The 19355-nt window shown below is 45.8% G+C and overlaps 1 protein-coding gene across 16 annotated transcripts; it reads right to left on the bottom strand.

The window, feature by feature from the left end:
* Positions 1-40: 40 nt before the first annotated feature.
* Positions 41-19326, bottom strand: mapk8ip3 (mitogen-activated protein kinase 8 interacting protein 3). 16 transcript variants are annotated; one of them, XM_058048331.1, is made up of 34 exons: positions 17579-19326; positions 15406-15526; positions 15171-15241; positions 14620-14711; positions 13160-13183; positions 12001-12151; positions 10439-10673; positions 10247-10349; positions 9880-9998; positions 9539-9550; positions 9207-9224; positions 8600-8657; positions 8255-8407; positions 7606-7663; positions 7310-7461; positions 7177-7233; positions 6932-7102; positions 6543-6669; positions 6196-6246; positions 5765-5854; positions 5225-5380; positions 5000-5165; positions 4737-4934; positions 4446-4629; positions 4258-4377; positions 3766-3846; positions 3522-3589; positions 3234-3382; positions 2990-3161; positions 2809-2922; positions 2493-2531; positions 1874-2038; positions 1566-1712; positions 41-792 (listed from the first exon to the last, which is right to left on the bottom strand). In XM_058048331.1, exons 1-34 carry the CDS (start codon positions 17882-17884, stop codon positions 668-670), a joined length of 4053 nt encoding a protein of 1350 aa, XP_057904314.1. In that variant the 5' UTR covers positions 17885-19326; the 3' UTR covers positions 41-667. The 16 variants fall into 16 exon arrangements, with proteins under 16 accessions (XP_057904314.1, XP_057904322.1, XP_057904309.1 ...); XM_058048339.1 differs by having other exon boundaries at positions 12097-12148; positions 17579-19324; XM_058048326.1 differs by having other exon boundaries at positions 6543-6702; positions 12001-12148; positions 17579-19324.
* Positions 19327-19355: the final 29 nt, after the last annotated feature.

Consider the following 19355-nt stretch of genomic DNA (forward strand, 5'->3'; position numbering starts at 1 on the left):
TGCAGTGAGATGTGTACAAACACACACACACACACACACGTTGTCGTTTATCAGCACACATCTGTTTAATATTCAATCCCCACAGAGATCAATGCATGAATGAACATGTTGGGCAAAGAGCGTTAGCGGACATCTACAGTGACCCTGTACACACAGCGACAACACGCCACCTGTTATGTCATCTCAAGCGCCGCCATGACCTTCTCCTTCACATCCGTTCTTCTTAAGGGGTTCATTATAGGACTTTTTCATATTACGTGAGATTCCTTACGGATGAAATGTCAGGGATTGGCTGCTGATGGCGACGATCTAATGAACATACGATACATTTTTGGGCTTTGAGCTGCTTTAAGAAGTCCGGGTTGGTCAGAAGGAACTTGGGATGATGCAGGGCATTTGAGGTAAATATAGAAGGAGATTAGGAGGAATATACCACAGATAAAGGTGGGGGGGGGGGGGGTTACAAGGCTCACAATGATATTTAGAATGCTCTGGAGGGGGTCAGCATGGCAGGCGGTTAGGAATTTACAAGGCATTAAAGTTAGTGGGGGGGGCGATGCACAGCTTGTATTGTTTTTTTCCTTCATTTTTGGAGTCGAGAGAACTTTTACATGACCAGGGATTAATTACAAGGGGGGGTGGGGGGGCACCAAAAGAAGGAAGGCGGTCACTCGGGTACGTAAGACACCTGCCAGACGATGATGTGACTTCGCTCTGCTTTGCACAAAGTAGGTTTGACCTGCGAGGCGCCGTTACTCTCACCTTCCTCCGTCTCTTCATCCTCGCCGTCCCCTGAAGGCAGCACACATTTTAAAAGGTAATTCTTAGTCTTACATATGATGAAATATACATTTTCACATCGATTTTAGCTCGCTGTTGCAAAAAAAATATTTTAAATTAATAGTAAAAACTAATAAAAATCAGAGCTGAATCTTATCCTGACACTCCACTGCCCCTCACTGGTCAAAGGATGAACTGCAACACTTCATGCTCGCATTAAATCCCAGCATAATCAGCTGATTGTCTGATTGAGTTCAGTTCGAAGACAGAAACGCTGATTTGGAAGTTAACCTTTCGTGTAACAGCCTGCAGTCAGGCTCTACGCCGCTAGAGGGCACTAAACGCTCACATTTAATCACGGCCGCTGAGCAGTCAATGTAATTGCAGTACTGACCAGTGACCACTGGAGGGCAGTGAGTAGTCTCATTCTACATCGCCGTGCACTTCCACAGTGGTAGGGAAGGAACACATACTTTTTTTAAAAATATATACAGTCTTAAATCTTAAAATGTACACATTACACCTAAGTGTAATGGTAAATAAATTACAATTATTAATATAATTGTAAATACTTTAATGGTAACTTTAATAGAACAGTATATGCAGTTTGGCCATTTAATTGCGTGTTTTGTAAGTTCAATACTGGTTGCAATAATGTAAAAATTATTTTAAAATGTATTACATTAGAGTTTAACGGATCAAAAATTGGCATTTTTAGGGTGCATGGATTATTTCCTGGTTACACCCCCCCACCGAATAGCAGGAATAACAACAAGGTTGCTCACCTATACGGAAGTCAATGTACCCCTCTCCTCCGCTCAGCACCAACACGTTTTGAACACTCTGGGCCTCCGTCTCCTGGGGGGCCGTGGAGCTTTGACCCTCTGATGGGCTGTCCAGCACGCTGCCATTCAGTGTGGCCAGTACGTTGCCTTTCACAAAAGACAAGGAAGCACAGCTTGAGGGAAATAAATATGACAAAATATGCCTTTGTGGGTGACGGGAGACATGGGTCATACCATGTTCTCTAAACGAAGGTAAACTGGTATACTTGGCAAACCCCCTAAAATAGGCAGTTTGTATCGGGACCTACCGGGCACGGAGACAAAGAACTTGACGGCATCGCGGTGTCCGTGGAAACAAAGCTGTGCCTGTGCCATGGAGCAATATGGGATGAAGCTGCCGTTGCTTTTCTCCGAGCCGTCGTCGCCGTACACGTGGATCACCCCGCCGGAGGACGTCGGAGACACTTTATTGGCTGAAAACACGCACGTCGACATTTGTCAGAATTTGTCATCACATTCCATCCAAAAAAAGTATACGGTATAAAAACCCCAGCACCCCAAATGGATACGGTCACATCCTCCGCATGCAAGGGATGTGATCTGCACCAACGTCATCGAGGTGATTGCAAACATGAACATGCAAAGCAACCACTTGACCAAAGGAATGAAGGTTAGCTTCTCTATCAGCTTTAGCATAGTAGCACCAGGACCCCAATGCTAACACACGTCAAGTTAGAATGCCCTCTTCCTTTTTTGCAGATGTTTACTTGCACGCGGCCAAATAATAAAACACTTCAACAAAAATGTGTCACATCATAAATTGGGAGGGGGGGGGGGCAGAGATTATCATTTGTAAAAAAGGGCTGCAAAGGCAGGTGAAGAGGAGGGCGATGGCAGCAGCGGGAGGAAGGAAACACTCCCACTTACCCCTCAAACCCAGGAGCTGTCCCCGGTGTAGGACCACCGCTACAGGAGGAGGAGGAGGAGGAGGAGGAGGAGAGCAGAGGAGAAAGTAGAGCACCGATAGCGCTATAATTAGACACCACTGAGGCGACAGAGATACTACGTCCTTTATGTAAAGAAGGAGTAAACGCCATCTTGTGATACTAACAAATACTAGGGTGCGTCTGCCTGCCTCAATGATCGATTCCGTCACTAAGACTTTTGCCACGTCTTAGCATGAAGTATTAAAAAACGCGGCCTAATGTGATGTTGAACAAAGAACACACGACATGAAACTCACTCTCGGTTAGCGGGATGGAGATGATGACGCCATTTCCGGTCCCCACCCACAGGCGATTGCCGCCAATCAGGAGGGCGGTGATTCGCACAAAGGAGAAGCCCAGCTTGCCGGTGCCTGTCAAAGACGAGTCGTGAGTCCCGCTACGCTTTGGTGGATCAACCAGGAAGCGGCGTCCTCTCACCGAGCATCTTGCTGACGTAGGGCTCGATGTCCACGTCCTGCAGGTGCTGGTGGGTGTGGGCGTGGTAGAGCCGCAGCGTGGAGTCCAGCCGGATGGAGACCCACACGCCGTCGCCGATCCAAGCCAGCTGGCGTACCTGGCTCTCCCGGCGAGGGTGGGCGTCGAAGGACTTCTGTTGGAGCAGGAAGTCAGCACGTGACGACGGTTTGGTTTTGACCCAACGCCACAAGAGAGAAAGACTCGCCTCGATCTGCATGCTTTTAGGCTGGATGACGTGGATCTTGTTCTTGTAGCCGCACCAGACTTTATCGTGGACCACGGCCATGCAGCGGATGGAGTGATGAGGCCGGCCCAGGTCCATCAGGTGGTAGTTGGACAAATCCCATTGGCCGTCTAATCACAATGGTCAATATGAGTAACATTCAGTGTGGTGGAGCCTATCCCAGAGGGGGGGTGGAGCCTATCCCAGAGGGATACTATACTATACTATACTGTGCTGGCCAACGTGTGATTGCATGGTTAGTGTGTTTACCCTCTGATCTGTGGAATATGGCCAAGGTCCCGTCAGCGAGGGCCACCAGCACCCGACCTTTGACATGCCTGCAACAGGAAGCAACACTTAAATTCTCTCCCAAGGTGACCATAATTCCATCAGTTATGTCGTCTGGGATACTTTGGATTGTTCCGTTAAGAGTTAAGACGGCTGTAGTTTTTCCACTGCCGCCAGATCTATAAATAAACTCTTGGATAAGGAAGTCGGGTCATGTGATTCTTACACAAGGCTGAGCACCGAGTCTTTGAGTTTGATGGAGTGCAGACACTTCTTCCAGTTGCCGACGGCCGAGTGGACGTAAAGCCTGGAGGGAGACAGGAAGAGGTCACACAAACGCTTCCTGGTTCCGCTTCCCGTTTTGTACTGTACGGGAACATGCAAAACATGGAACGAGGGAAGGATATGTGGGACCACTTTGACGTTAAAATACGTAATTATGGGACATACAGGGTAAGGTTTGGCAAATGACAGTAGAACCTTGGTTAGCATGATTTTCACCTTGATGCTAACCAAGGTTCCACTGTAGTATTTATTTTTAGAATATGAAAATGGCAGCAGGGCTACACTTTGGATGGTGTTGGTGTTTTGGTTTTAATAAGTGCAAATGAAAGGAATGTTGCTTATTTCCAGCCAATAGCAGGCCTCCATCTCTACTGACCAATGGCGGCGCACCGCCGTCATCACCAACTAATATGCACTCATGTGATCCACCTACCAGCCATTCTGCGCCCCGAGCCACATGGTGGGGGCCATGCTGGTGTAGTTCTTGGCCTCGTCGCCCCCGTCCTCCGTCTCCGGAGGCGCTGACGTCTCCTCTTTGGACTGCCCAGTACCCCTGTGAGGACAGAAAGCATGGCGAATTCTGTCTTCTCGTGGCCGTCGGCGCACACACGTTCGTTCCACCTGTCAGCGCCATCTGCCGGGCGAGGCGGGGGGTCGGTAAAGACATGCTCCATAAACGGTCCCGGAGGTCCGGCTCCAAGTTCCGCATGGCTGGCGGTAGACTCGGAAACCTCGGTGGCCTCCGTGGCTTCCTCGGCGGACTGGGCCGGGTGAATCTTGCCATTGGCAGGGGGGGCGGCGGGGGCTAAAGCACAGCACGACTACAAATTAACGCGGCGCCCGACAGCGCTGACACTCTCTGGCCTCTCTGCGGTGACTACAAAGATGGAGGAACATTCGGGATGTGCCCACCTTGTCCTTTGTCCATTATGGGAGTGTCAGTGCGTGAGGAGCAGTTGCTACGGGCAACACTGCAGTTAGTGGCGCAACCCACTAGCGTGATACCAGCCAACATACCCTCCACGCTGCCGGAGTCCTCGCCTCCCCCTGCGCCACCATCACCCGGATCCAACACAATCTCGCCCGCCGGGTAGTCGCTGTCGCTGGCAGCTGTCGACGCGCGCAGAGTGAAAACACGCCTTCGGGATGTGGCGGGAAAGGAGGAGGAGCCTCACCTGGCACGCTGGAGATGCAGAGCACGTGCGCGTTGCAGACGTTGAACTGGTCCACCAGCGAGCCCGGCTGGTTGGCGTCGATGATCACCACCTTGCTGGCGGAGTGCGTGCTGGTGAGAATCCACACGCGGCTGCTCATGGTGTCCGTTTCCTGGAGCTCCTTGGACTGGAGGGACAAGCCGACAGGTGAGGGGGCGCCGGGCGTTGGAGAACCTAGCCACTCACCTTCCTCTTCTCCGGGGAGTTGTGGTTGCTCTTCCTGCCGGATTCCGTCTCATCGGCATGCAGCGGGTCGCCGCCGTTGGTGGCCGTTTTGACTGGACCCGACTCCTGGCTGCCGGCCCTCCACCCGGTCAGGTCCACCCCGGCCGCGCACCACAACTGGGGCAGAGGAAATACCAACGTAACAACGTATCCCAGTCGGAACCTTTACAGAGCGTTGGCGTGACATGAATACTTGGAATTATTTTCATATTTTCCTGCATTCTTTTTTATCATGAAACTACATATTTTCATATAAATCTAGGCAACTTTATGCTTTGCTCACTTTTGTTTTGCTATTTTTGAATAGGCTAAATGAACGCAAGTTCACCAAGCTCCCGATCTCATTCCACATCACTGAATGGGAGATGGGATCAGCATATAATTGTTACAGGCCGACTCTTTGGTTCATGTCAGTCAGCATAAATTCATATTTAAAACATGTCAGTTTATATCAAACGCCACCAGGCCACCCAGACTACGATAAAACCCCCAAATCCTCACCTTTCTATTCGGGTCCTTCTCCACCAGGGGTCGGCAGTAGACCGGTACGGGAACGTTCTTCATGCGGTTGTCTTCTTTCTCACTGGTGGTCTGGAAATCAAAAGCAAAAGGGGGCAAGCAAAGTCTTATATTCTGGGTGGTTCCTTCTCATCCTGGTTTGGGGTTTTGCTGGCCATGATCAAGGACTTTGTGTAGGTTCTGTGTACCATACCAAGTACCAAACACGGCATGCGGGGAAGGAATCCATCACCAATTTTAGTCGTAGTAGTCATTGTTTCTCTACCGTGATTTAAAAGGCATATGTTGCAGTATAATATATAATACTGTATATACTAATATACTGTATAGAAAGCCCCCATCCTGCCGTCTGAGTTGACACTTGCGAGGGAGGGGGCGGGGCTAGAAGGTGGCGCTCCGTGGCTCTCACTTGCCTGTTGTCTCTTCAGCGGGCTGTCCTGAGCGCTGTCCGTCTGACCAGCAGCCTGTGGGAGACCAGAGTTAGAGCCGCCCGCCTACCAACACACCCGACCCCTGGGCCTCCACCTGGGCCCCCACTTCATTGCCACACCATGACAGTCGCATATGAAACGCTATTTGAATATTTCCAGATTGCTCTAACAAATGAATATATTGTTGCATCCTAAAAACTGACATTAAAAAGACCCAAAAAGAGGCGACAAAATGTCCTCCTAAAAGACTTCATCTAGCTGCCCCATCCATCCCAGTCCCGTGGGAAACGGGACCTAAAAGGTCATTTCAGGGTCAGACCGAGGTGTACCTGTTTGAAGCGGGACGGCACGCTCCAGCCGCAGGCCTGCATGATGCCGTCATCGCGCCGCATGTGCTCGCGGACCTGCCGGTACTGTTCCCGCCGCTGCTCTCGGCGGGCCAACAGTGCCGAGTCACTGAGGAGAGACGCAACACCGTTACTGGCCAGTCTGGATGCAACGGCCAGGCGGCGGCGGAGGAGGAGGAGGAGGAGGAGGAGGAGGAGGAGGAGAGAGAGAGCCAAGCGTTAGCGGCCGGCCAGCAGCAAAGCCACACAGACAGGAAGTCCTTTTTTTCTCTTAACGCTGCACGTGGAGATTTGAAGTAGCCAAAAGCGAGCCAAGCAGCGAGGCATCAACTCGGAGGTGCGGTGGAGGTGCGGTGGAGGTGCATGCTCACTCTTCAGGGAAGAACTCCAGGGTGCGGTTGGAGGTGGAGATCTGACACATGGTGTGGCTGCGCCTCTGGGAGAAGCCCGCCGGCGAGGGCGACTTGTAGTGGATGTTGACGCTGTAGTATGGCCGCTTGACGGGCGGCGGGCTGGCCGATGAGCTGAAGAGACGTGCAAAGCTGCGGGGGCGCAGAGACGTCTTTTCAGGTTCGTTGTTTGTTTTTGGTTCAGTTTGTTCAAATGGGAATCTTACAACTGCCAGATGGTCGACTTCTTTTTCTCTTGAATCGGAGGACTCTCACGGGACGCCCTGAGGGCGGGATTGAACCAAAATGTTACAAGAATAAAAAAACACAGTGGAACCTGGAGGTCCCTTCTCTGCCTACCTGATCATCTCCGTCCACCGCACGGCCTCCTGCAGCTCCATCAGCCTCTCTTTGTACTGGTTCCTCTCCATCAGCACCCGCGCCATCTCCACGCGGGTGAACCGCCGCCGCTGTGTCATGGTCATGTCTCCATCTTGTATCGGTGACGAGAACTAGGAAAAGGGTTTGGATAGTTGGGCTCGTGGCAGCAAAAGCCAAGTGTGATACTCTAAAAGCTAAATACGCTCAAGCCCAGTTGGATTCCCCTGTTACCTGTTCCGGCTCGGAAGCAAGAACATTCATGTGGTTTTACTCACATCATCGCTTCCTTCATCCTTGGAGTCCCGGGAAGCTCCGAGAGCTTCCGCTCTCAGCCTGCAGTCCAAAACACAGAAGGACATGGAAATTCTATTACGTCTTATATTCTTTATACCAGGGCTACAAAAGGTCTTGACTGAAAAATCTTTCGTCTTAAATAATATGACGACATTATTCCTATAACTTTTTACCCAAAAGTTAGTGTTTTGTTTCCATATTATATAAACTCCATATAAACTGACACTAATTTTCCCTCATATTACAAATGTATTGTCTTAAAAAGTTAGATTGTTTTCCTCTAATATTTTGCCTTTATTCTTATTAAAATGTTTTTTTTACCATGTCTGCTGTTTTTCCCCCAAAACTTCTCCTAATGACTTTACCCCATAATATTTAGACTTTTCTCTTATAACATTTTCCTCAACCTAATATTGTAAAAATTCCAAAGTTTATTTTGGTTTGTCCCTCATAGTATTACTTCTTTAAAAATAATGTATTTTTTATTAAATATTTTAACATTATGTTACTACTATATTTTCTCTCATCTTATGTTAGTCTTGTAAAAAAAATTGTTTTTTATTTTCCTGTTTTTTCACACTCGCATTCCCGCCTATGGACAATTTAGAGCCTATGGAATGCCATTTTCACCTCCTGAGTTCTTCTTCCAGCTCTTTGACTCGGGCGTCCACCTTGTTCTTGGACTGCCTGACGGCCTCCAGTTCCTCCCGCAACACTTCATGCTCACTGGACAGCTCGTCCACTTTGGCAATGAGGTCGTTTTTCACGATGTTGAGTGCGTTTCTGTCCAGGAGAAAAGAAGAGAAAGAAAAACGTCCGCACATGTGGAGGTCCGATACTAGAAGATCTTATTTGATGGTTATGTGCAGCATGAGGACCACGGCCAACACCAGTGGTGTTTTTAGGGGTGCTGCTGGCTGATGCCGCCCTTGGGTAAAAGCATTAGAGCACAACAAACATCTCCTTATTTCTTACTTGGTCTCCAGGAGCTGTTTGTTCTCCGTCAGCAGATTCTCCACCTCCTTCCCCATCCCTGAAACACACGTAACTCCATAACTCATCCAATTTGATGACATTAAAAGCCTTTGCCAGTCAATAAATGTGGAATATCATCTAGCGGCATGAACACAAATAGTAAAGAACATAGTAAGAACATGCTCTCCTTTGAAACGTGACGTCATGTATTGAATCTAAGGAAGTTACGGTACTGAATATTGGCCAAAGGCATGGTAAACCCTGGAAAAACAAAGTATCTATAGCTTGACTTAAAAGGAAGGTGATACAATCCATACTTGAGGAAATCAGGGTTTAACACGCAAGCTGCAAGCAAAAAGCAACACAAGCAAGACTTTAGAAGCAGCCAGTATGAGTATTATATATGAGTATTATACAGTACAACATACTGCATATATTAGCATTTTATTTCAATGAGAAAGTAATGTATATATAGAAAAGAATGAGATGCAAAGTTGTGAAAAACAAAGCCCCGCTGCCACACAAGGTGCTGTGGGCCAAGTACAGCATGAATGACAGAAGCCAAGGTGAGCAAAGAAGTAGAATTCTTAAGGCCAGGGTGCCTTACCGAAGAAATCGTCTCGGACTGGTGGCAAAGCAAGAACAGAAGGGAGGGAAGGAAAGACAGCAGAGAAGAAGAAGAAGGGAAGTCAAGGATGGAGAGAGATTACGCGAGTGAGACTTTATATCTATTATAAAGTTTATATCCTTTTAGCAAAAGGATGCAACCAGAATGTCAAATATTTGATATCTGTATTATAAAAGTAGTATAAACAAATATTAAACAGTATTTTGTATAATAGTTTTTGCACTATAACTCATTTTTAAAACACAATTATTTAAAAAAATAATTTATTCTAGAGATGTCTGATGAGAAAGAAGAATAAAACAAAAACCCACCTGAGAACTCGCCTATGGGGGGCACCACCAAAGCACATAGAGGGTGGGGGGAAGGGAAAAAAGGGCAGATTAGCATAAAATGAGCATTTCCATCCAGGCTTTCATTTAAATGAGAAAATAAATTCAATAAAGTTGCTTTGAATCTCCTGTGTGAAATGTTGAATAAAATTACCCAGCATACTTTGCTGCAAAAGAAACCAGGAAGAAATGAATGAAGCGGCATGGACTGAGGATGCTGAAGACTGCAGCCATATTCCTGCTTCAGCCATGATGCTGTTATTTCTTTTTACAGCTCCTCTGACATCACACACATTAAATGAATAGACGGAAAGACAGTTTACCAAGCAGCTCTGCACCCGCATCCACATCTCCAATGATATCAGACTTGGCATCTTTGATCTCGTGGTAGAGGGAGTCTGTGTTAATGCCGAAGGCCTCGTTCACTATGCCTTGGGAGGGGCTGCAAAACAAACAAACATTTATATGTCAATGACGGTACTTTGTTGTTGGGCAAACAATCCCAATTCATAGCAGGTCAACGTCAAGGGAGCATTTTTGTAGGTAGTGATTTTCACCACTAGCTGGTGGAAGCCTACTAACGGTGGTCGACTACTGCCGCATGAATGTGCCTTGATGGAACTAAAGATTAGGGAAGCAAAGCAACCGATTGCTGCGAGTACAGAAGTAATGCATTCGAGGGAGTTGAACCTGTTTCCTCCTCCGTACACACGCGGGTCCACGCACATGTCCAACTCAGGCGTGGAATCGATAATCTCCTGAAACTCGGACCACTCGTCGCTGCTTCCCATGCCTGGAAAAGAGTTAGAAAAACATTTGCAGCCAAAAAGCAGAACCGGAGCAGAGGTACGGGGGGTACCGGTAGCAGCGACCTCGTCTTACCGATGCTGACGTTCCTGGTTTCCTGGGACACCTGGACTTCCATATTCCGGCTGAGTCGCTTGCCGCTTTTCCTGCCTCGGTTCCCGGTCCGCATCACGTCAAACTCGGAGGGCGGGAGGAAGCCTTCGTTGATGGGGGTGACGGTGGCCGAGGGGACGGAGGAGGTGGGCGTGTTGGACTTGCTTCCGGTGCTGCTGGGAGTCGCCGCCACAGAGTCGGACTCCGAGCCGTCCTCCTTGGTTTCGGTGGTGAAAAGCGGGAGAGACACAGCATGTATGTTAGCATCACACGGACATGGATTTCAACCGTAGGGCTGGAGTTCTAACACCTAGGACACGCACGTACACGACTGCATGTTTCATTACAGAAGCGACTGAGCAGGAAAGCAATAGTTCACAGAAAGTTTCAAATTAAAGGTCCCTAGTATGCTAAATGATGTTAATATGTGTTGATGACCAACAAACGTGAATTTGATCACTTGTTTCCTCCAATTTTGGGCTTTTCATGATATCACTGACATGATAGGCCGACCACTTCATGGAGGACAGCTTTGTATAAAAACACAAATCAGGCTTTACTTATCTTAAAATAAAACCTGCGTCTCTAACAACTGTCAGCCAGCTATAAATAGTCAGCAGTACATTCATCATTTTGTTTTTACCTCAGCAATTAAGCTAACCTAGCATGACATGGCTATAAATGTTTAAGTGTAGCACTGTGGCTATGCTAGCTTTGCTAATGCTTGTGTCCTCCCCACTTCATAATGTTACGTTGTTTTATGTGATAAACTATAAATATATAATTTCAACTATAGTCTAGTCGAGTCTTTTGACAAGCCTGAGAGCCAGAAAGAAGTATGCTAGCTCTAGAGCCTTTTCTAGTCGGGCTCCATTGTTGTGGAAGGCCCTACCTGTTCATATTAGAGCTGCTACCTCAGTAGAAATGTTGAAGTCCCGACTCGAGACTTATTTCTACACTTAAAAATAGTAAAAATATTAAAAATATTTCTTGCGCTTCTTTGATCCACACGCCGTCCGAGCCAGCTGTGGACAAACGCAGCTAATTAGCATGAAAGCTAGAAACAAAATGGCGCATTCCTGTATATTATGCCAACACTATTTAGACTTTTGTGGGATTTTGGCCACCAAAATTGTTGAAAAATGCTATACTATGGGACCTTTAATGTGTCCTATTTTACCTGGACTACGACAATCTATATTTATATCTGATTAAACAAATAAAGAGCCTCAATATGAGCCAGCCAACCAAAACACAAGGACACAGCAGAAGCTCCATGATCACAAATAAATGATCACAAAGTATAAAAAAAAGCCATCAAAATGGACCCCTGCTTGCTTGAGTCAGAACGTGAAGATGTCAAATCTCACTTTAGGTCGGAATAAGAATTAGTTCATCAAAAGTGACACAAGCAGGCACAGTGGGCGGTCCTTGGAGGCGTGGCCGGCCGGATGGGCAGCGGCGAGGCCGGCCCCCGCCCCGCAACCACTCCCCAGGATGCGGTTGCGGTTGTGGAGGAAAGACACGGCCGATGTCTGTCCCACCTGATAGGCGGAGCTGAAGGTGGACTGGCCCAGCTCGCCGACCTGCCAGATGTCTTTCCCGGGCATCATCCTAGCCCCCCCGAGACCCCCACGTACCATGCCCTCGCCGCTGGGGTACAGGCTCAACGATGGCGGGCGCTCCGCTTTGCTGCTGGCACGGAACACAAAGAGGGGGAGATTAAAACCTTATTTAAGTTAATGCTTTTTACAAATTAGCCTGAAAAAGACCGCTTAAGCCGAGCCGGGCATGCAAACCAACGCATACGGAAAAATACGGCCTAATCGGAATCACAGACTGGAGCAAATTCCTATTTTGTGCAGCAATCCACTTTGCATGAAGGAGCTTTCCTCCACACTTGATCATCATTTCAACACATTTATGAAATTAGAGGAAAATATAAGCAAATATATGAAACCTCACTGTAAATGTGCAAATTGTATAAAATTGACAATTTAATTAAAAAAAAACATTTTAAATTGCACTACATGTGCTTTTTTAAAATTTCTAAATACAACGCATCTGTTCATCATATAGTGATATATTAGCCCGACAATGACATATACAGTATATATTTTAATATAAGCACAGTTATTTGTATTTGTGTAATGTCATAAGTCTGATATGTACACAAACCAACGCCCATAAGCCAGCTTCATATTTTATCAAAATAAGGATTAAGGTTTCAAAATATGATTATGTCACATGGGACATCAACCAAATCGGCCAGTTTATATATATTTTTTTTATTTTTAAACTAAAAGTGAAGTGATGATTGAGCAAGATAATGTTAAAATGGTGAAAAATCATCTCCACGCATATCTATTGTACATATATTCCCTGAAAGTGATAAGTAGACGATGCACACAAATGGACACACAATGAGGCAGGTAAATGGAGGAAATGGATAAACCTGAGATCATTTTCTAATTTGTTGTTATCATGATTGAGTTTTGTCACAAGCAACATTACAGTACAGACTATTTCATTATCGGAGCTCAATTGCTTAGACATGCTGAGCATATGACAAAGGGGTGGGGGGTGGGGGGGGGGCAGGCCGGAAATGTAACAAAAATCAGGCTGCTTTGGTTTGGCGCTAGCGGGGAAAGAGGTAGTGGGGAGTGGGAGGGGGGGGCAGTTGCGTGACCATGTTGGATTTACCTTTTCCTCCATGTGTGACGTTGACTGTGCACGGCCAGCAAGACACACAGGACAGACGGTCTCAGATTAGCCAGAGACAGCAGACACGTATGACAGGACACATGACAAGCACACGCTTATGTCATTGAACAATGATTCTCCACACGTGTGCAATCGCTTCTTGGGACGCGGCATCACAAAACAAGGTCGAGTTCCGATATTGTCAAGCCCCGTGTCTTTGTGATGTAACTCTCCCCGAAAACACACCACCATCATCACAGGTCAGTGCTCAATTTCTTTCCGTTGCTGCATGTTGGTAGGATTACGAAGCGATTGACATCTGTGCTGGGAGAATTGAGGGATGCTGTGTATCTAGCGGACAGGAGGTGATTAATCTTCTGTTCTGCTGGAAAAGATGCAGCAGATGTCCCCCTTTTGTCTCAAAAAGTGTTCATGAACCACGGACGGTTGCTTGGCAAATCCACTCGTGATGCAATGAAACTTTATTTTGAAAAAAGTTAAAAAGGAGAATCCCAATTCGGGTTTGTGCAGGTAAAGATGCAGCCATGCGGTGATCGTGTTGACAAATGAGGCCTGCTACATTTAAGATGAAACAGAAACAGCGGCAGCAGGACAGTGGATGAACAATTCAAAAGCTCAGATGACAAACAAATACCCATTTGTTATGATTTAATATTAATAAGTGGGATGTTTTCAGTGCATAAAAAACCTCACCTAAAAGCAGCTTATTAGAGCTCTGTAGATGTGAAATAACACCCCTATAGTCACCTTTATACTCGTATTATGTAATATAGTAGACATGCTATAATAAGTATAATAACTATAATAAGACAAAAGCTCACAGTAGTAGCATCTTAAATGTAATATGGCATTTTTAAAAATCTACATCAACTTATCATTCATCCTCACTGACATTTGTCGCTTGATTGATATACAGCTTAGCCAGTCTGGCGTCAATCTGGCATACCTACGTAGATGTAAATTCCCACACTACTTCTGGCTGTGCATCTTTTCTGCGATCTCTGAAGCGCCGCTTTAAGCATAGCAATCCAGCAAGCTAACTAGTCTCCAATTTATTTATTCAAACCTCAACAACGGTGCGGAAAGGAGTGGCGCAAGAGGACAACGTAAGAAGCCAAAACTGTACCACTTCCACATGGAATGAGAGAAGAACTTGTGTGTAGATTTAGGAGCGATGTAGTAGAGGATGACTGTAGACTCATTTGTGGCCCGCCACAAATTGATTTTGCGCTCCTACTCGCCCTCACTCGTAAACACATAACACACCTGGTCTGCCAGACCATAATAAGGTGTAGCAGGAGGTATTACTGCGGGCCCCTCCCCCATCTAAAAGTACTCACATGTGGGTACGTATACCAACGCTTCGCTGTCAATGAAGCTAATTGGACAATGACATCATTGCGGTCGTAACCGTGGGAAACACTGTACACACAACTCACGTTCGTCCACTGCCGGGGCCATCTGATTGGCTGTTGCTTCCCGTCTGCTGCATTTTGGAGCGCTCGATATGCTCAACGTATGTCTGGATCATCTTGAATCCGAGAAGGGAAGAGCAGGAAAAGGACAAAATTAAAAATGATGAAAACAACATGATTCAGTGTGTTTTCTTTGCGTTTAAAAAGAACAAGTTAAAAAAATGAAATAACTTTTTTTTGGTCTCATGAAGATCTTGCAGGGAAATGGTTTTGGAGCCATTGATAGAACAAGGAACCATATTTGGTAACCAATATGGAGAAAGGTAATTATGACACTGTATAATAATGAATACAATGGAAGAAAAGTATATACAGTATATACCGTATATACATGTCTGTGTATATACAGAATATACAGACGTGTCATTATTATAAATAGAGAAATCCTACTAAAATAATACTAACTTGCACTGCTAAACTTGAAGCTTCATCCCAATGTATACTAATATTTCATCAGTACACGTAGGCTGTCTGCAACCTCCAGGATGAACGTATGTATTATGTCGGGAACTGACCTCAGTGTGGCGCTGGTGCAGAGCGTTGTACTCTTTCTTCATGTCCGACTCCCTTTCCTCCAACCGCGTAACTGGGAAAAAAACAAATAATTTCCACCCGGTAATGCTGCACGATATTAGCAGGCAAACACGACAGCAGATCAAATAAAAATCCCATTTGGAAATGAGATGGAAACGAACGTCCATGTGCTATCTGCTAGCATGAGTGTTTCTATTGATGTATAATCCAACTCACTTTGGTCAGCATAGTTCTTTGACTTGAGCTCCAGCTGTTTCCCTTGCAGCTCCAGAAACTCCACCTGGACCTGAAGGTCCTTCTTCTCTGCTTCCAAGGCATCTTCAAACTCGATGAATTTCTGGCGGACGCGCACATCAATATGTTAAAAATTTTCATATCTTCATTTTTAAAAATGGTTTGTATGCAGGAATGACAGTTATTCAACTTTTCATGATTGCTTGCGGCTGTAGTCAACTCAACAGGGTGCATGTCTAATGATCAGTTGAGTCAAATTGAAAACAAAGATAACAGGTGCTGCATCGTTAAAGGAAGTGGGTGTGGCTCGTCTCGTGCCCTTATTAAGGCATTGGAGGGTGTTAACTTATTCTAAATGGGACCGGCTGGACACGCCTACAAAACCCTGACATGGACTTAAGAACACAGCTGTCAACTAATCAACAGTTGAACAACTTTTCCTGAACCCCACATGGACATTTCTGGAAAAAACACTTTGAACAGTTGGTTAATGCAAGATCATGTCAAACTGGGAGATAGTTCATAATGTACATAAACTTTGCAGCTAAGAAGTAAATTTGCCATCTAACTTTTCACAACAAAGCTGCTCCTAATGACGTGTTTTTCCTGGCCTAATACGCTAATCCTCTGACTGCAGGGAGACCGTTTTATTGGGAATGTGTAGCACGATGTTTTTCCATACATTCAATCATTTTACATTGTGATTCTACATCGGGTATGATCAAGTCAGGTGACTTTTTGGATCAGAAATCTCTGCTGGCGGTATCCAAAATTTCTGAATGCTATTTGAAGCCGATTTGCCCCATCCCAAGCATTAACTTGATTGTTACTGTATTGTTTTTTAAATCACAATACTATCAGGCTCTATTTATCTATGAAAAGGTAAAATTAGTTACCCTAACATGAAGAAGTATTGTTCATATCTTGGCGAGGGCGTCATCACAAGACAGTGATTCGTTGGCTTTGTTTACCATTAGCTCGAGCCTAATAACCGTGTCATCTGAGCCGCTTTTTTTTTCTCCTTGCTGCTTTCACTCCCAGCACAAACCATTGTTTTCCTCAGCCACCATCTTCCTGCGGCTAGCATGCCCCGTCTACTTCCTTCTGGCTGCTATTGTTGCTGTGTCTCTGCTCCTTGTAGCATAAATCAGGTTACACTGCCAGCCCCCCCCCCCCCTTTGTACTATTGATTTCCTATGATTATGTCCCCCCCCCCCAATTCTAGCCCAGTGATCAACACAGTGTGTTTTCCTGTCTTGTTTTCCTAGTTGTCCGCTACAAAGTGGTGATGGATCATGGGAAATTGTTGTTCTGCGGATTAATCTGATGTAGTAACAGCAGGAGTCGTGTTAAAGAACTGTAATGTCAAATTACATTTACACTGTTTTTTTTTTTTATCCCATGTGCCCTGGTTTGCATTTGCATTTACACTAGATGGCGATGTAAGTCTGCTTCTTAACACAACTCATACATAGAATAAGAAGATGTAGCAGGAGGGATCAATGTTGACAAGTACGCAGACCCCTGTATATCCCCATACAGATGAGGATGAGGGTGACATTAATGGCAGTTTAGTAATATATTCTACAGCAGTAATAAAGTGCAGACCAGCTAGTGAGTTTAGAGTACTATAGATGTATTACAAGCTTTACTATTACATCTTGTTTCCGCCCATTTTGCATGCATGTGTTTGATATAATGTCTTCACCTCCCTGAAAACAACTAAGTAACATGTGAAAAGTCAAGTTTGGTCATTTTTAAATACAGTATCAATGTAAATGTATGGTCAAATGTATTACAAAACTATCTTAGTCTTCACCTTCAAATGAGGTATTACTTGTGTAGTGTGCAAGGACCTCAAATTAAACTTTTGGGGCATGAAAAGGTTGGGAACATGCAACTATTAATAGGGTTGATGGCAAAATTTATGGAACGCTTTTCTTGTTTACATTTCCTTTAAAATGTAGCAACTCCAATATACTGTATATAATCCAGTCAGTATATAATGTAGTCGCAATCATCAGTACTGCTAATAGTCATGCTTATCTGTACCGATAACAACCTAAACCACCATGTCAGATGTAACCACACTTGAGACCTAAGCCGGAGGTTGTGATGGGTCCGGAGGCCCATCTACAGCCGGGTGGTGACTCACCTCCTCCGCCTGCTTGCGCAGCGCTTTCTCCCTCTCGTACTGGGTGATGAGCTGCTCGTTGTCCTCCTTCAGGAGCTCCAGTTCCACTTCGTGCTCCTGGTTCTCCGTCAGCACGGCGTCCAGGTTCTCCAGGACGTTGACCACAAGCGGCATCAGCTCCTTCACCACCTCCTCGTCGTAGCTGCGTATCAGCCTCTCGAACTCCCTGTAGATGCTGTTGGCCAGGCCCGACACCCGCTCCGACATCACGGTGCCGGAGCCGTAGTCGTCCTGGTAGACCACCTCGTCTATCTGCAGCTCCATCATCTTGGCGGCGGGATCCAGATGAGGGCTGGCGAGGCCTTGTGGGCTGTGGAGGTGTTTCGGATCGGGTCAACGGAGGGGAGACGTGGAATTCCGCATTCCTTGTGCTAGAAAGACTAATGTATACTAATATGTGATAAAGATGGCTCCTCCTTCTTCTCCTTCTTCACCAGCTCGTTGTGTCACTGCCCAACTATGAATGCGGTCCGTTCGAACAGCTCGTCTGTGGCTGGGCCCTCTCCGGGGCCATGCCGAGGAGGAAGATGCCTTCGTCGATAACACTGCACCTGCTCAGCGGCCGTGACCACGGAACCCCGCCATTGCTGGCCGGATGAATAAATAAGTGAATAAATACAACAATAAATAGAAACGTTCACTAGCAATAGTTTTCATCCATGATGGAAGCTTCCGGGTGGGCCGCCGAGGCGGCTGGTGATGGTGATGTCTCCCAATGGGAGAGGTTCTCTCTGCCGTTCAGATGCACGAGCCAGCTGACCGACTGTGGATGACGTCACGCCGCCTGCACGGACTAGGCACAACGCACCGGAAATGGAGTTCACGATTTCAAATTAAAATTCGTTGTCAGCGTTTGACACTAGAGAAGCACGGTACGTCGACGTTTTTTAAGTGTTGTGAATTATATAACAGACTAGGGCACTATGTTATTAATATCAATATTTCGCTTTACATTGTACCTTTATGCTCTCTTTTATCCCCTTTCTTAATTTCCTTTCTACGGTGTGCTGTGGGCCAATAACACACGCAGACTGTAATTGCCTCCTGTCCCCCCTTTGGATGCCTGTTTGTTATTCAGCAGTATGTGTGTGATTCTGGGTATCCACAGCTTGAAAAACTCCTTCCACTAGATTTTTTTGTATATTCCGAATATAACCAAATATGGAGGTTGAATTGATATTTTTAAATCTACAAAGTAAGAGATTAACTTTGTTGGTGTTGTAATTGCTGTCAATTACTGTCACGTCTTTCTGTGCTGTGGTAATTTTAGGCAACCTATACTGTACATCACTACCCAATAATATTTTATCTCTAAAGGCCAAAACCGGAAGTTGACCAGTTTCCACTGTGCTTGACCTAAAAAGTGTGTGGTGATAGATATAATAATAATGACGATGCACTCTGAAACTGGTGCTTCACTGCTTCGGACAAAGAAAGACTAAATATAACTAAATGAGGCATAACAATAACCAATACTGATCAGAATCGCATAGCGTTTTTAAAAGCACTCGTTCATCAATTCTGCCACCACAAAGCTACTCTCAAGACCATCCACAGTCCACAGAGTAACTTAACAATAGAAGTATTGTGGTATAAACTGTGCTGCATACTGGAAGGGGTTTGAAATGAAAAAGCACTCTACAGCAACAGAGATCCCGGACAAAAGGCCTGTTTGAAAAGATACAGGGTTATGTTAGTGTCATGTTTCAATTTCATACATGGTGGTTTGAAATTGACG

This window comes from Doryrhamphus excisus, chromosome 15 (assembly GCF_030265055.1).
Source record: "Doryrhamphus excisus isolate RoL2022-K1 chromosome 15, RoL_Dexc_1.0, whole genome shotgun sequence".
In the NCBI taxonomy this organism is placed as follows: Eukaryota; Metazoa; Chordata; class Actinopteri; order Syngnathiformes; family Syngnathidae; genus Doryrhamphus; species Doryrhamphus excisus.

Excerpts from the sequence above, each read along its gene's own strand:
- mapk8ip3 (XM_058048325.1), bottom strand. The coding sequence starts at position 17,884 with ATGATGGAGCTGCAGATAGACGAGGTGGTCTACCAGGACGACTACGGC. Across the intron at positions 10,350-10,438 it reads AACCAGGAACGTCAGCATCG|GCATGGGAAGCAGCGACGAG; the intron begins GTAAGACGAGGT and ends ACTCTTTTCCAG. Across the intron at positions 2,039-2,492 it reads ACAGCTCCTGGGTTTGAGGG|CCAATAAAGTGTCTCCGACG; the intron begins GTAAGTGGGAGT and ends GCGTGTTTTCAG.